Raw genomic sequence first — 14,932 nt, forward strand, 5'->3', positions numbered from 1 at the left:
TCCCTTTATCCAGCTTTTGCAGTTTGAAAGCTGAGGAAGCACGAGCTGGGGGTCACTGCTCCTCCTCAGGCATCGTGGCTGCCAGGTTGCTGAGTAGCTGGGTATCACTGGGGATGTGGGGAGCCAGTTTGCCTCCTGAAGGGGTGGGGATGTTTTTTTGGAGCATGGTGAGAGAAATGATGCATTTTGGCCTTGGTGAAGCTGATAGCAAAGCCTCCTCTGATTTTAGAAGGCCAGGACTTTCTTTAGGACCTTGATCCCACGAGTGATACAAGGGTGGGGAGCGTTTCCCTGCAAGCAGCATGGAAGCCCAAGCAGAGAGCAGGTCCCTGTTTCTGTGCTGACCAGGTGCTGGGGTGGGATGTAAGCTCGACACTCAGCAGCGAGGCCTCACACCCTGTCTTAGCTCTGGAGTGCTCTCTGATTAGTCTGCAGGGTGAGCTGATGACTGGAGGCCAGGAGAGTTTGTACTTCCAGAGGTTGCTGTGCAAGCCAGAGGCATGTCCTCCCTGCTGTCCTGGTAACACTCTCTCCCTCAGGTGGAAGAGGGGAAGCTTGTCCATCCTTTCTGTGCGCTGGGTTCCTGGAGCAGCCAGAACTCTTGGGCTGAGACCTGCACCCTGGGAGCAGTTCCCAAGGCCTCCTGTGCTGTGGAGTGAAAGCTGCTGTGGAGTCCCTTTGCATTTGCAGGCTCACACCTCTGCTTGGGAGGTCTTTGATGCTTTGTTCATCTTTAATGGCAACATGGGACTTAGAAGGGTTGAAGTGGGGGTGTCTCCTTTGTGGAAGCCTCTGGGCATCCCTTTCTCTGTGAGGATGACCACGCCTGCCTCAGCCTCAGCTGGGAGGCCTCCCATTCCAGGGAACAGCAGGCAGAGAATCCTGTTAGTCTTCTCCAGGCCTCACATCTTGAGAAATGTCTTGGGTCTTGTTTTCTCCTTTGCTCACATCTTCCAGAGCAGGTGAAGACCAGCCCTGGGAATGGGCAGCCCTTGGCTTGGGGATTGGCCCAGGTGAGTCTTCCTGTGCCCTGCCAAGGTGCTGGGCCAGGCAGAAGAGAGAAGCTGTGGGGTGCAGAGCAGCCCACTTGATCTCACCTTGGGCAGCCCTGCTTCCTTCTGTGGCCAGACAGACCCTGCTTCCAGGGTGGCACCAGCACTGACCCACACCACTGTGCTGGCACCTCTGCCACCAGTGCAGGCATCGTGCTGTGACCCCACTGGGGCTGTGTGCCCCTGTGTCCCTGGGGGTGTGTGTCCCTGTGGCTGTGTGCCCCTGTGTCCCTGGGGGTGTGTGTCCCTGTGCCCCTGTGTCCCTGTGCCCCTGGGGGTGTGTGCCCCTTGCCCCTGTCCCTGTGTCCAGCAGGTTCAGCCACGGCTTGTGGTCCTGCCCTGCAGCCCACCCTCGCTGCGCAGCCATCCCTGGGATATGGGGGGAAGGAAAGGGCTGGACAGATGGGGTAGAGGAAGCCCCCTCCCCAGAGATCATATCAAAATGTCTCTTTTGTGCAAAGCAGAGGGAATGCCCCCAAGAGCTGGTTTCCATGGCAACCACAAATGTCAGGTTCCATGTGGTGAATAACCGTTTCCATGACAACACCTCCTTTACCCTAGGTGCTGGGAGCTGGAGTGACAGCCCTGCTGGGGGAGGGGATGGGGAGATGTCCTCAGGTGCTTAACCCCCTCTTTCACCTCCCCCCATCCTTTCCCACTCCCTGCCCTGAGCTCTCAGCACCAGCATCCTGGGGTGGGTCCGTGCTCCCGCGGGAGTGGGATGCTCTCAGCTTCCCCAGCATCCCTTCATCTTCCCCCCCGCCCCCTCGCCCCCCCAAATGGATTTGCTCCTCACAGAAGCTGAGATCTGAGTCTGTCCCTCCATCTCCCTCCCCATCTGTTTAGCTTAATCCTGGTTGTGCATCCTGGGTAGAAACAAAGCTATTTCCCAGTGCTGCAGGAGCAGCGGGGAGTGAGGTCGCCAGCTGCCCCTCTTGGCTCCACACCCAGCCCTCTCTTCTGAGCACACATCTGGGCTGCCTGTCCTCTCCCACCTAGCCTGCTGCTGGGGCACCCCCAGCCTTGGCTGCACCAGCATATTGCCAGAGACTCTGAGCAGTCGTGGGAGCTGCTGCCTCGCAGCGAGGGTCCCGCTCAGCTCCTGGGGTGAAGCTGATCAGAAGGAGATGCCTGGTCCTTGGCAGCTCCTGAGGTGGGGAGCAGCAGCCCAGAGGCTGGCAAATGCCAGTGCTGCACATGCTGGAGCCACGTGGCAGCACAGCAGGATGTTAGGAGCTCTGCAAGCCCTTGCAGCTGATAGAGAGGGGGAAAGGGACCCTCAGCCTTTCTCTCTGCCCCAAGTGACACTGCAGGTACTGGGAGATGGAGCTGTCAAGGCTGACTCCTGAGGCTGGTTTTCTTTTGGGGAGCTGCCAGGTGGTTTCTGGCTCTGCCAAGGAACCCTGTATCACTCCTTGAGGCAGGGCTGGGCCTGGCTTCATCCTGCCCAAGATCCATGGGTCAGTGCCCAGGGGTCAGGCTTCAGCAGCAGTGTGCCATGCCACGGCTGCCTGTCACCTTCTAGTTGGCATCTCTGTCTCCTGGACTGCAAAGTTCCTTCGTGGGTTTCCTCCAGCTCTTGTGAACGTGGGCTCCAAGGCTGGTTCCTGGCCAGTCTGGCTCAGCCACCACTCAGAGCCTGACAGCAGCTCACATTTTGCATGCTGGCTTCTAACCACATTTCAGTTGGTGACTTTTATGGCTTGATTTAATTTTCTGGTGTGTTGTTGTTGCTGTTTTCCTGAGGGATGTTTCCTAAGGGAGAGGGCAGGCTGCCTGCACCTGCCCCGTGTGTGCAGGTCTTCCCAGCAATATTCTCATTGGGTTTTATGATGATTGTCAGTGATTCAAGTCACTGTCAGCCCTTGTGGATGATGCTGAGAGACGTGGAGTTGAGCTGTGCTGTGAATGTGGAAGTCTGCCTTGTGCACCGCTCCTCAGAGGGAATTTTGGCTCAGCTGGCTCCTGCCTGGGGAGGGAGCTACAGTTTGCTGGTTGTCTCTCTGGGCAGCATAGGACACCCAGTACCTTCCAGCAGACAAGAGTTTTGCCCTGCTTTGCAAACCAGGGAGTTAAAGCTGTGTGTTGCTTAATGGAGCTGCTTGTGTCTCACCCAGAGAGCCCCCAGCTCACAGGAGCTGAGCTACAGGCTCGTGGCTTGAGGTTGGGTTACTGCTGGTGACACTGATCACAGACTCACAGAACTTTAGGGGTTGGAAGGGACCTCAAAAGCTCATCTAGTCCAACCCCCCAGATCACCCAGACTAAAACCCCCAGGAACGTGTCCAGGTGGGTTTGAATGTCTCCAGAGAAGGAGACTCCCCAAGCTCTCTGGGCAGCCTGTCCCAGGGCTCCCTCACCCTCACAGGGAAAAGTTCCTCCTTATATTCATGTGGAACTTCCTCTGCTCCAGCTTGCAATGGTTCTAGTGGGTTCAAGAGAGGGAATCAGCTCTTCTCTGCAAGCAGGCAAGGGGAGTTTGGGCACTTCCAACCCCAGCATCAACCTTGGGACAGGGGGTGTTGCTGGAGGGCAGCACTGCCCTTCAGAGCCGCTCTGACTGCAGGAGCATTGGGGAAGGGGAAGGACAACGTACCCACTGGCTGTGCTGCTCGTAGCCAAGTTCAGAGGCAGCCCTTCCCCTCTCCTGCAAGGAGGTGGAGGGGTGTGTGTGGTGGGCCTTTGCAGCAGAGCTGTTCCCTGGGCAAGCAGCTGAGCAGGGAAAAGCACCGGGTTTCCTCTTGAGAAGTCTGAAATCCACATGTTCCCTTCTCCAGGGGTTCTGGTTGCCATCCTGATGTCTTGCTTCCCTTCTGCTGCTGTCCTACTCTGCACCCTGGTGCCACTGCCTCCAGCACTGTGTGCCAGGCAGATGGGCCAAGCTCTAACCCTCTGTACTGTGTGCCAGGCAGATGGGCCAAGCTCTAACCCTCTGCATTTCTCTTTCCTTGCAGATGGCACGCCCGATTCAAGTGAAGCCCGCAGACAGCGAGAGCCGTGGAGGTAGTTGTCATCTCTCCTTGTTTCTCTATGGGTGGCTTTGTGCTTGTGAAAGGGACCAAGCCAAGAGACAGGGCCCTGGCCTGGCCTCCTCCTCCTCCTCCCTGCAGTCTGTCTGAAGGGATGTTCGTGTCTGGCAGGAATGTGGGGGGCAGGAGGGGAGCCTAGGGGGAAAGGCTTTGGTGAGGAGCCTTCAGCTCGGCACGGTGAGCAGCTGAGAGCACCCCAGGTCCTCAGGGTAATAACCTGGCTGCCCACTCCACTCCCTCCCCCAGCCTCCTGAGGGTAACTGTTAGCTGACCGTGCCTGATCCCAGAGGTTCCTGAAGCAGGCATGTGCTTTTTGGTGTCTCCATGGGTCCTGGAGGGTGTAAGGAGTTGGGGTGGGGCACTATTAAGGACTCTCTTCTATATGCAGCTTAGTGACAGAAAATGTGTTGGGATTTAACATCTGATGCCTCAGCTCCTCTGTCAAATTGAGCTGGGATAGGACAACAGGTTCAAAACCAGGATGTTGATGTGGAGCCAAGCTTTTGGTCTCTGGAAAGGCATTGGACTCTGAAATCTCTAAGCTTAGGAGAAGTGGCACCATCTCTTAACGACTGCGAACATCAGGGCCTGAGCTCTACAGCCCCTGGAGAAGGTCACAGAGGAAAGAGGCTTTTGGAGCCCCAGCACCTGCTTCCCTCCTGCCTGCATGCCTAGCTTCCTTCCAGCTTCACTGTAGAGTTCAGAAGTGAGCACCTTCCACAGGTACTGGTTTTCCCAGCATGGAGACAGCACCCTGTATTGCTCTTCCCAAAGGTGCTTCTCCTGGTGCTCCGCCTGTCAGAGAGGTGGATGAGCAAGTTTGGGAAGAGCCATTCCCTATAGCAATAGCCCCACGCTGGCAGGAGGTAAGAGAAGGATTTGGGGCAGGGCAGGACCACTTGGACTAGGAATTTATCAAGGGAACAGCTGCATGCGTCAGTAAGGCCCTGCTCTGCGTTATCCTGGAAGAGAACCTCTTTTATCCTCCCCAGGGACTGGCATCTCTCAAATTAAGCACCCTGAATTAAGTATGTGAGGGTAGAGCACTGGAATTTGTCTCCTGGTCTGAGATACACTAATTTTTGTGCCAAAGGGGCAGTTTTGGTCAAGTCATCCAGGGGCTGTATGGGGACACTCAGTGGCCCTGCACCCTGTGGAGGGAAGGCACTAGTAAAGATGCTGCCTGTGTTAGTTCCAGGGGGGACCTGGGATTCTGGCAGAGCCTTTGTCAGCTCTTCCTGCCTTTCCTTTATGCCTCTGACGTGAGCCTGGGAGTGCCAGGAGGAGATGGAGTGAAGGGGCAGAGGAGCTTGTCTGTGCTTCTGTGAGACCTGGAGCGCTCTGCTGCGCTGATGTGATACGACAGCCAGCCCCAGCCCATTAGCACTGCCTTGGAGACCAGCAACCTCTGCATACCCAGCGAGAGTCGCTGCGTCCCATCCACAGCCAACTGCTTCAGCAGCCTTCCTCCCTCTCCCTGATCCTTGCTGCTGCTGACCACTGCAGGCCAAATGACCTAAATCCACTGGGTTTAGAGAGGAACAGTGTCCAGTACTCATGTGCTCTCCTCTCTCTCATGGCTGAAGCATTCAGCCTTAACTCCTCTCTTCTTCCCTTGGTATCTTCATCAGCGACCTGCTCTGCACTGGCCCTCCTCCTGCTGCCTGGGTGACTGACTATGCCCAGAGCATGTTTCCATGGGAACTCGACAGTCAGAGATCTGAAACAAATTTTCCTGGTTGCTGGACAGCATGGGAAATTGCCAATCAGAGGGTGAAAAACAAGAGCTGGAGAGAAAACGAAGGGAAAATGGCAGGAGGAGAGGGGTGTGCTGTTACAAGTGTGGGAGAGGAAGAAAGATCTTCCAGTGCTGCAGGATTCCCCAAGGAGCCAGCGACCCACAGCAGTGGCTTGAGGATGCCAGCTGATTTGGGATCGACAGCTTTAAGGGTGGTGACAGCAGACAGTCAGGTTGGAAGGGTTTGCAGGGTTTTGGTCTGGTTGTGGAGAAAGGAGGCAGGTTGATGACTTGCAGGGGAACACCCTGAAGCGATGGACTCACTCAGCTGAAACAGTGTCTCCAGAACGCCAGCGTGGCCGTGCTGGTGCAGGGAGAAATGGAGGGGGGATCGCAAGGAACAGAGAAGGGAGTGAAGTTCCTGGGGATTAGTTATTCAGGGAATCATGACAATGGAGAAACCAGGAAATGTGGGGTTTTAAAGGCCCCAAGGCCAGATATTTCATCCCCTTCTGGTGGTGTAAACTGGGAGTATCTGTTTGGGACTGGGTAAGAGCCTGAGGTGCAGCACTTGTAACCCTTTCTCTCTGGGGGATCAAAGTGGCATCTGTGTCACACGCACAGCTAGAGGAGAGCTGTGCCTGGGCTCTGTGGGGTGCTGCAGCCATATAAAGGGGTCCCTGTGGTGGCTGCATGGTGGGAGAGTGTGTGTGTCTGCACGTCCCTCTTGCTCCCTGAAGGAAATGTGTCTGCAGGCACCTGCTGGGGCTGTGAGGCGTGTCCTGTGCACGCGTGGCACGGCGTGTTCGGCTGGGGGTGCCGTGTGCTGCATGTGCTTCCCTGCAAGAGGCTGCTGGCACCCATAGGCAGTTCCCACACGTGTTCCCATGCAGGCCTGGGGCACAGCCGTGGGGGGAAGCCCAGGGTTTGCTTACCTGGGTGGGAACCATCCTCTGGGAGCAAGGAGAGGGGATGGGGGAGAGGAGAGGGGGCTTTGCCAGCAGCGTGAGCGTGTGACGCACCATCCATTCCTGCTGTACACGCATACCACCACCCCTGCAGCCTGCTCCTCTGCTGTAGCTCCAAGACCTGTTGTTTTTCAGGTCACTGCACTCTCAAGCAGATAGCAGCTTCCTTGCTATTCCCCCTGACGTGCGTCACATTGCATTGGTTGCGTCTGAAGCCAGCCCCTCCGCTCCTGTCGCTGACAATAAGGAATCCTCTCTCACTGCTCCTCCCAAGCCAGATCCTGACACGCTTGTTCCTGTGGGTTGTGTCTCCCCTTGCATGTTTGGGGCAGTGGGGGAGGGTTAACTGGAGCTGGCACAACTCTTTCCTTGCAGAAAAGGAGATTGGGCTGGCGTTTAGCTGGGGTTTTAATGTGCTGGTTTCCTGGCTGTTGGCACTGAGCTGCAGAGGATGTTGCCCCAGTCACTGCTGTGTTTGTGCTTGACTGGATGGCATCAGGCTGTGTGCTGGGCTCCTGTGTGTACTGGTGGGAGTAGAGAGGAGGAGAAAGCTCTGTGCTTCTTCCCACCTCCACACTTGGCCATCCTAACAAAACCATAATCCTCACTTCTCCCTTCTGATGGAGGAAAGCAGAAGGACCCTGAACTCCAAGTTCCCAGACTGGTCTGGGTTGGGAGGGACCCCAAGGGTCACAGAGCTCCAATCCCCTGCCACAGGCAGGGACACCAACCTCCAGGCCTGGAGCTACACAAGGTTGCCCAGGGCCCCAGCCAACCTGGCCTTGGACACCCCCAGGGATGGGGCACCCACCCCCTCTCTGGGCAGCCTGTTCCGCTCTCTCTGTGAATTCATTCACCTTGCCTGGGTTGGTCTGGTGTGTTTCCTAAGGCCCCTCTTGGACCTCACACACTGTTCAGTAAGGGTCTGACTGCCCAGGCAGTTTCATTACAATTGGTGTTGGAGCATTCAAAGGAAAGAGCTCCTGAATAGATGGAAATGATTAATCTCTTGTTCTTCTTTGGGGAGGGTCAGCTGCAGAAACCTTTGCAGGTGTGAGGAGCTGGGGAGGACCCTGTGTACTCAGCCCTGGAAGCATTTCAGCCAACAGCAAACCCTTTCTCTGCCAGGCATGTTCTGTGCTTGAGTGTCCCCATCCTGCTCCGGACTGCGAGCCTCATGGCAGGGTGATGTTTCTGTGTTTGCCCCCAGGAGACAGGAAGCTCTTTGTGGGCATGTTGAATAAGCAGCAGTCCGAGGATGACGTACTCCGGCTCTTCGAACCCTTTGGGGTCATCGATGAATGTACAGTGCTCCGGGGGCCTGATGGGAACAGCAAAGGTGTGAACACCCCTCTGTGTGTTGTGCTTTCTCCTCACTCCTCAGGCAGCCTCACTGCCTGTGCCTCCTTTCCCCTTGGGGTGCTTCTTCCCCCACCTCACCTTTATGGGAGCCAGTATCGCAGCCAGACACGGGAGGGAGGAGGGAGGACTGGGGAGATGGGCAGAGGTGAAAGGAAGGGAAGCAGAGCTCGATGAGCAGCTGGGTTGTCAGGATTCCTGGTGAGCCCGCTGGCACAGGCTGGGTCTGCACCTTGAAATGTTGGTACCCACCGATTAGCAGCACAGAGAGAGTTTGGGGAGTCAAGGGGGAGATGGTGACATCGTTTATAGAGTGTGGCACTGAAGTGATGCTCTGAGACCCTGCTGTTTTCCAGGAGAGGGGACTTGGGATCGAACCCTCCTTGTTCTTGTTTTCTTGGGGTCAGGATGCAGCCTCTTGCGTGCTGATGGAAGGGGTGCTTCCACAGCAGTCCCCTCACTGCAACCTGCTCTTTCTCTCCCTTTCCAGGCTGTGCCTTTGTGAAGTTCTCCTCTCACACAGAGGCTCAGGCAGCGATCCACGCGCTCCACGGCAGCCAGACAATGCCCGTGAGTACAAGGCCAGGCTCCCCACCCTCCTCCTAATTGTCTTCCCATCACCCTGCTGCAGAGACTGTCCCAAACCACCACCACAGGTCCAACTGCAGTTTCCAACTCATGTGGTTGGGGGTAGGGAGGGAGGGTGGGGGTGGGATGCATGTGGATGTGTCCTTTGGGAACCATCCTGTCTCCTGGGCTGGTGTGGGGGAGCTGCCTGCATCTGCCTGGCCTGGCAGTGACAGCACCTCCAGCTAAGTAAAAGAGCCAAGAACCTAGGCCATGGATTTCTCTTGGAGGCAGCTACCTTGCAGGGTAACTGTTAGGAGCTTGTGCCATCAGGACTCCAGGGTCTGCCCACACTCCTGCCTTGTCTTCTCAGAGCTGTGGAGGAGACCTCTGGGGCAGGCTGGGTTACAGAGGGGACCCCTTGGTGTGCTGGGTGGTTGTGTAGCTGTGAGGAGCTGCGGTTGTCGTCTCATCTCTCAGTCTGTAACCTGGAGTGGGGCATGTGGTGGGCAGGATGGGGCCTTGCTGCTGCAGGGCTGTTCCCAGCTGCCTGTCCAGCCGAGCTCGTGGTGGTGGAAAGATGGTGCTTGTGGCTGGTGATGTCCTGGGGTGTTCCTGGCTGCAGCATCACTTGGGGTTGTGTGCACCCTCCAGTGCAGCTGTGCCAGGCCCAGGCTGTGAGGGGAAGGGCCGGACAGATGGCTGGCTGGATGGGGAAGGGCACAGCCCAGGTTCCAGGTGGCTCCCAAGCACTTTCACACCAATATTTGCTCTTCTGCTCCTCTTCCCACTCCTCTCTGTTGCCTGTTCTGCCCCACCTTGCCTGACTGCTGACTCTGCGGCTGTCCCACGGCTCTTCTCCCCCCGCCTCCTTCTCTGTCTCCTCTCTCTGTGCCTAGGGTGCCTCCTCCAGTCTAGTGGTGAAGTTTGCTGACACAGATAAGGAGAGGACCCTCCGTCGTATGCAGCAAATGGTGGGGCAGCTGGGCATATTCACTCCATCTCTCACCTTGCCGTTCAGCCCATACAGCGCCTATGCGCAGGCTGTGAGTATCACCGGGGGGCTGGGGGGGAAGGCTGCCCTCTTGGCATGGGGCAGCACCATACCTGGGCTTGGACACCACAAGGGAAGCTCCGTGACAAAGGTGTGGAAGCTTCCCAGCACCTGGGAGTCGCTCCTGCCTTCAGTGTCTCCAGTCAGAGGCCTGGTCTTTGTGTGGTCCTCTCCTGGCAGGGGTGGCAGGGGAGAGCTGGGGCCTTCTCAGAGCAAGTCTGATTTCTCTGATGTGGTGTAGACTGGCAGAGGTGTTTGGGAACAGGTCAAGCATGACCCAGAGTCCTTGTGTTTTGTTTTGAGGACAGTCCAGAGCCGGGACAGCTCTGGGATGTCTGCCAAGGTGGGAATTTTGCCTCTGGGTCTATGGCACAAATGTGTGTCTCTGGTTTTGGAGCACCCTGAGCCCAGCTTCATGTGTTTATTTCTGTGCTGAAGTTCTCAGGAGGGCCCTAATCCCTCCAGTGCTGTCCTGCTCCCAGGGTTTTCTCTCTTGGCTGATGTGACTGTGGGGTTTGCAGGATGCTGGAGAGGGAGAGATGGGTAGCAGAGGGTCAGAGGTGGGTGTTTTAGCTGTCTGGCAAGACTGGCTGTGCTTTGGAGCTTAGTGAGAGAACCTCATTGCCTTGGAGCACTGGTGGTGCTTGCCACTGATCTTTGAGGTAGGTCCCAAATGCAACAAGTCCCTGATCAGCTGTGGTGGGGCATCTTTAGGGTCTTCCTGGTGATTGTCACTGTCAGGTCTCTGCTCCTAAGTGTAAAGCCCATGGAAGGAGACTCAGAAATTGCTCAAGGAATGAGAGATGCTTGTGTCAAACCAGGAACCCAGAAGTAGATGATTGTCCTGGTGTATCTTGTGCCATGGAACTGGCACTGACTGGGCATGGCACGATGGGGAAGGAGGCAGGGATGGACCGGCGAGGTTATGAGGGTGTTCACTGGTGTGGTCCAGGGTGTGTAAGGCAGGAGAGCAGTGAGACCTTCTAGGTTCAGTCTTTTAAGTTCCAGCTTCAGAAACTCCTGCTGATGACAAGAAGCTGGTCAGGCCTAGGCTGTGCTCCTTGCTTACCTGCATCTTCTTCCTCCTCAGCTGTGTCTGTAAATTTGTTGCTTTGGCTCCTGCTCTGTGGCTTTAACTTGGCTGTCCCTTTGGGTCAGGACTCAGCCTGTCTCCCACTCTTCAGGGGGTTTTTCTCCTTTTCCTTTCCACTGGTTTTGGCTCTCCTTTCTGAGGCACTGACTTCACACCTGATGGGTTCTTCTCTTGTGTCATCCCAGTCTTGGGTCTCCCTTCTCCTGGAGGACAGATCCTGGCCAGTTCCCATAAGCACAGTGTCCCCATCAGAGGGGAAGGGTATCAACCCTGTGAAACACCATTTCCTGTCTCTGGAAGTGGGGACAGAAGGGAGGGGTTTCCTTGCTGAACCTCCAGATGTCCTGCCCTGGGCAGCTCTTGGGAGCTGGCACCTCTGGTAAGCTCAGGGGACTCCAGCATAGCTCGAGCTTGCAGGGTGCAGAGCTTGGAGTGGGTGATGCTGGTTGCTCACAGCCCCAGGAGATGCAGCTCACAGACACGATAGAATCCTAGAATAGTTTGTGTTGGCAGGTCCTTCAGACCCCGCAGAGCCCCCCTGCCACGGGCAGGGACACCCCCAGCCCAGGGTGCCCCCAGCCCCATCCAACCAGCCTTGAGCCCTGCCAGGGACCCCGGGGCAGCCCCAGCTTCTCTGGGCACCCTGTGCCAGGGCTCCCCCTCCCCGGGCAGGATTCCTGCCCCAGCCCCGTGGCCGCCCCGGCTCTGCCCAGGACACCGGCCCGGCGCAGGGGCAGGGGCAGCCGGTCCTCCCGGGCAGAACGCGGCGGCGGGAGCCCCGGGCCCGCCCCGGGGTGCGTGGGCACCGCCAGCCGGGCGGGGCGCGGGGGCCGCCCGGGCAGGTCCCGCCGAGCCGCGGGAAGCTCCGGGCGGGCGGCGGGAGCCCGGCGACCTCCAGCGGCGGCTGGTGGCTGGGCCGAGCCGCAGCCCCGGCCACGGCAGCGGCGGGAGGGGGCGGGGGCGGGGGCCGAGCCGCGGCCCCGCCGGCGGGGGACCCGGGTCCGAGGGCCCTGGGCGGCGCACGGAGCCGCCGTGGCCGCGGGGCCCTGACCGGCCGCTCCCGCTCCGCAGCTGATGCAGCAGCAGACGACGGTTCTCTCGGCCTCGCACGGCAGCTACCTGAGCCCGGGCGTCGCCTTTTCCCCCTGCCACATCCAGCAGATCGGGGCCGTCAGTCTCAACGGTCTGCCAGCCGCCCCCATCGCGCCGACATCAGGTGAGGGCCCGGCACAGGGCCGGGGTGCAGAACGGCCCCTCACACCCACGAACCCCCAGCCCAGCACCCAGCACCCAGCTCGGACAGGTGACACGGTTCCCACATCCCCCCTGGCTCCATGTGCGGGTCAGTGAGGCCTCTCCCCTCTCCCCCCGTGCACACAGCAGTCTCCAGTGCAGCCTCCTGGCCACCCTCACCTGCCCAGTCCCTGTGCTCTTCCCCTGCCACTCGCTCTCTGCTGTGGTTTGTGCTTTAGTAGAGAAGGACCCGGCTCCCAGAGGGGCACCCGACCCTGTCACTCCTGCCCATTATGCCCCAGTAACAGCAGCCATGGTGCAGGGTGGGTTTGAGCTCCTGCCCAGGGCAGCGCAGCCTCACACGGGGTGTTGTGCAAACCTGGGTGAAGGATGGGTTAGCCCAGAGCTCTGACAGCAGCCAGGACTCGCAGTGCTGCTCACTGTCCCCACCACTGCTGGCTCCTTTTTGGAACGTTCTAGCACTAGACCATCACCTCAACCAGCAGAAACAGCTTCATACACAGCAGCCTGGACAGGCTGCTGATGGAGGGAGAACAGGCTCCAGCAGACCTTGACTCATTCATGGGGTGTTCTCACTCTACAGGGCTACATTCACCACCTCTCCTGGGGACAGCAGCCATGCCAGGATTGGTGACACCCATTTCAAATGGATTCACTGGAGTGGTACCGTTCCCAAATGGGCATCCAACCTTGGAAACAGTCTACAGCAATGGCCTTGTGCCATACTCAGGTACAGACAGTGTGGCAAAAAAACCCAAACCAACAAAAAAACCCCACCCAAAGACCTCAGGACCTGCAGTGAGCTCCTGTTTTCTGGGTTCCTCACCCAGAACACTTTTGTAGCTTCCTACTGGACAGGCACTGAGACTCATTTGGGAAGGGGCTGGGGGGAGAGTGTGATTGCATGAGCGATTCCCCTTGCTGTGCTTCTGACTATGTTGTTCTCTGCAGCCCAGAGCCCTTCAGTAGCAGAGACTTTGCACCCAGCCTTCACTGGAGTTCAGCAGTATGCAGGTACCAGCTTCCCTTGTCTCCCTCAGGCCCTTGTGTGGCTGGCCAGATCCACAGGTAAACAGTTTGTTCTGTCTCCTTGGAATACAGCTGTGTATCCAACCACCACCATCACCCCCATTGCTCAGAGCATCCCTCAGCCACCTCCCATCCTGCAGCAGCAGCAGCGAGAAGGTGAGGATCAGGGTGGGAGTGTGGGTGTCTGATGGGTGGGAAGGGTGGGGTGGGGAGGTAGAATTTCTGTAGCTCATCTTCTGCACCACAGACCCAAGGGAGAGGAGACAGCACTAACCGTTGCCCAGAGCTCTTCCTCCCCATCTTTACTGATGCCAGAACCACTCTGACACCAGTCAGACCAGCCTGTCCTTTCTCTTCATCCTTCCTAGCCTCATGAATTCTTTTTTTCCCAGCTTATTTCAAAACTGGCCTGGACATACTTTGGAAACAGGGGCATTCTTTGTCTACTCCTGCTTTGGACAGCAGGTGTCAGCGAGGGAACAGCTCCCTGTGCTCTTCAGGCTCACAGGGGCCAGGCAGCTCTTAAACTGGGTGTGTGGCAATCCTGGGAATCCCAGCTGGGGCTGTTGCTTATGGGCTGAAGGCAGCCAGTGCGTAGCTGTGGGCAGGGGGTGCTGCTGCTCTCCTCGGGCTGGGAGAGCTGTGAACAAGGAGCTGTCACCCCAGCCTGACAGCACGCTGACGCTCCCAGAGCTGTTGTGTCCAGCACCCCACGTGGGAACTGGGCAGACTGTGAAGGTGAATCTGCTCTGCAGAAAGCCTGGCTGTGTGCTCTGTGTATTGCCTCCCAGCCCTCAGAACCTTTTGTGGACCAGTGACTGAGACAAGCAGGGGAAGGTCAGACAAGAGTGAGGCAGTGCTGGGGTTCTCCTCCAGTGCTGTGCTCTGAGTTGAGCCCCTTTCTCTTCCCCTTCCCTCCGGGGGCTCTCTGTTTTGTCCCTCCCCGTTGCCCCCATGCCTGCAGGTCCAGAAGGCTGCAATCTCTTCATCTACCATCTCCCTCAGGAGTTTGGAGACAACGAGTTGATGCAGATGTTCCTGCCCTTTGGAAATATCATTTCCTCCAAGGTGTTCATGGATCGTGCCACCAACCAGAGCAAGTGTTTTGGTGAGTGCTCGTGCCAGGAGGTGAGGGAGGTGTGATGGACAAGGAGGACACTCTTGCACTGGGCATGACACCAGTGGTGCTGTTACTACCCGTGCCTGTGTCCTCTCCTCCAGGTTTTGTAAGCTTTGACAACCCATCCAGTGCACAGACTGCTATCCAGGCCATGAATGGCTTCCAGATTGGCATGAAACGTTTGAAGGTCCAGCTGAAACGACCCAAGGATGCCAACCACCCCTACTGACAGCAGTGAGCAAGCAGGAGTCGCTTCTGCAGCACAGGTAAAGCTGGCAGCACCCTTCCCACACGGTGCTGGAGTGTCAGGGGGGACGAGGTCTGGCTGCTGCCCACGGGGTGGAAAGGCAGCAGTGGGATGCAGTGTCACAGGGAGCAGGGCAGAGGTGAGAGCCTGGGCAGCCCTGGAGGTGATGGGCAGGTTCATCACGAGTCGAGCTCATCAGGCAAGGTTGTGGCAGTGAGGCAGCCCCAGGCCAAGGCAGGGTCAGGGCTGGTGAAGGTAACCAGGGTCCAGTGATTGCCTGGCACCAAGATGGGGACGACTGTGCAAGGGTTGGAGAGGATGGCAGGATCCAGGGGCAGGTGGAGACTGGCGCTGCCTGGGTGTGGATCAAAGGACTGAAGGCCTGGGCTGGGCAGAGCCCTTGGACAGGGGCTGGCCAAGCC

The 14,932-nt window shown here is 57.7% G+C and overlaps 1 protein-coding gene across 2 annotated transcripts in view; it reads left to right on the forward strand.

Moving 5' to 3' along the window:
* Positions 1 to 14,492, forward strand: part of CELF5 (CUGBP Elav-like family member 5) — a gene marked incomplete at both ends in the record, with an annotated part of 28,600 nt that extends 14,108 nt beyond the window's left edge. Inside the window, 10 exons of one of the 2 annotated variants that reach the window (XM_084276233.1) lie at positions 4,007 to 4,058; positions 7,998 to 8,126; positions 8,637 to 8,716; positions 9,613 to 9,759; positions 11,932 to 12,163; positions 12,698 to 12,844; positions 13,066 to 13,128; positions 13,216 to 13,299; positions 14,108 to 14,251; positions 14,365 to 14,492. In XM_084276233.1, the coding sequence (XP_084132359.1) occupies positions 4,007 to 4,058; positions 7,998 to 8,126; positions 8,637 to 8,716; positions 9,613 to 9,759; positions 11,932 to 12,163; positions 12,698 to 12,844; positions 13,066 to 13,128; positions 13,216 to 13,299; positions 14,108 to 14,251; positions 14,365 to 14,492 (1,206 nt within the window). The remainder of the gene's footprint in view (positions 1 to 4,006; positions 4,059 to 7,997; positions 8,127 to 8,636; positions 8,717 to 9,612; positions 9,760 to 11,931; positions 12,164 to 12,697; positions 12,845 to 13,065; positions 13,129 to 13,215; positions 13,300 to 14,107; positions 14,252 to 14,364) is intronic. The other variant, XM_084276234.1, reaches the window with a different exon arrangement.
* Positions 14,493 to 14,932: the final 440 nt, after the last annotated feature.

The sequence above is a fragment of the Gallinula chloropus genome (assembly GCF_964237585.1).
Source record: "Gallinula chloropus genome assembly, chromosome: 28".
Classification (NCBI taxonomy): domain Eukaryota; kingdom Metazoa; phylum Chordata; class Aves; order Gruiformes; family Rallidae; genus Gallinula; species Gallinula chloropus.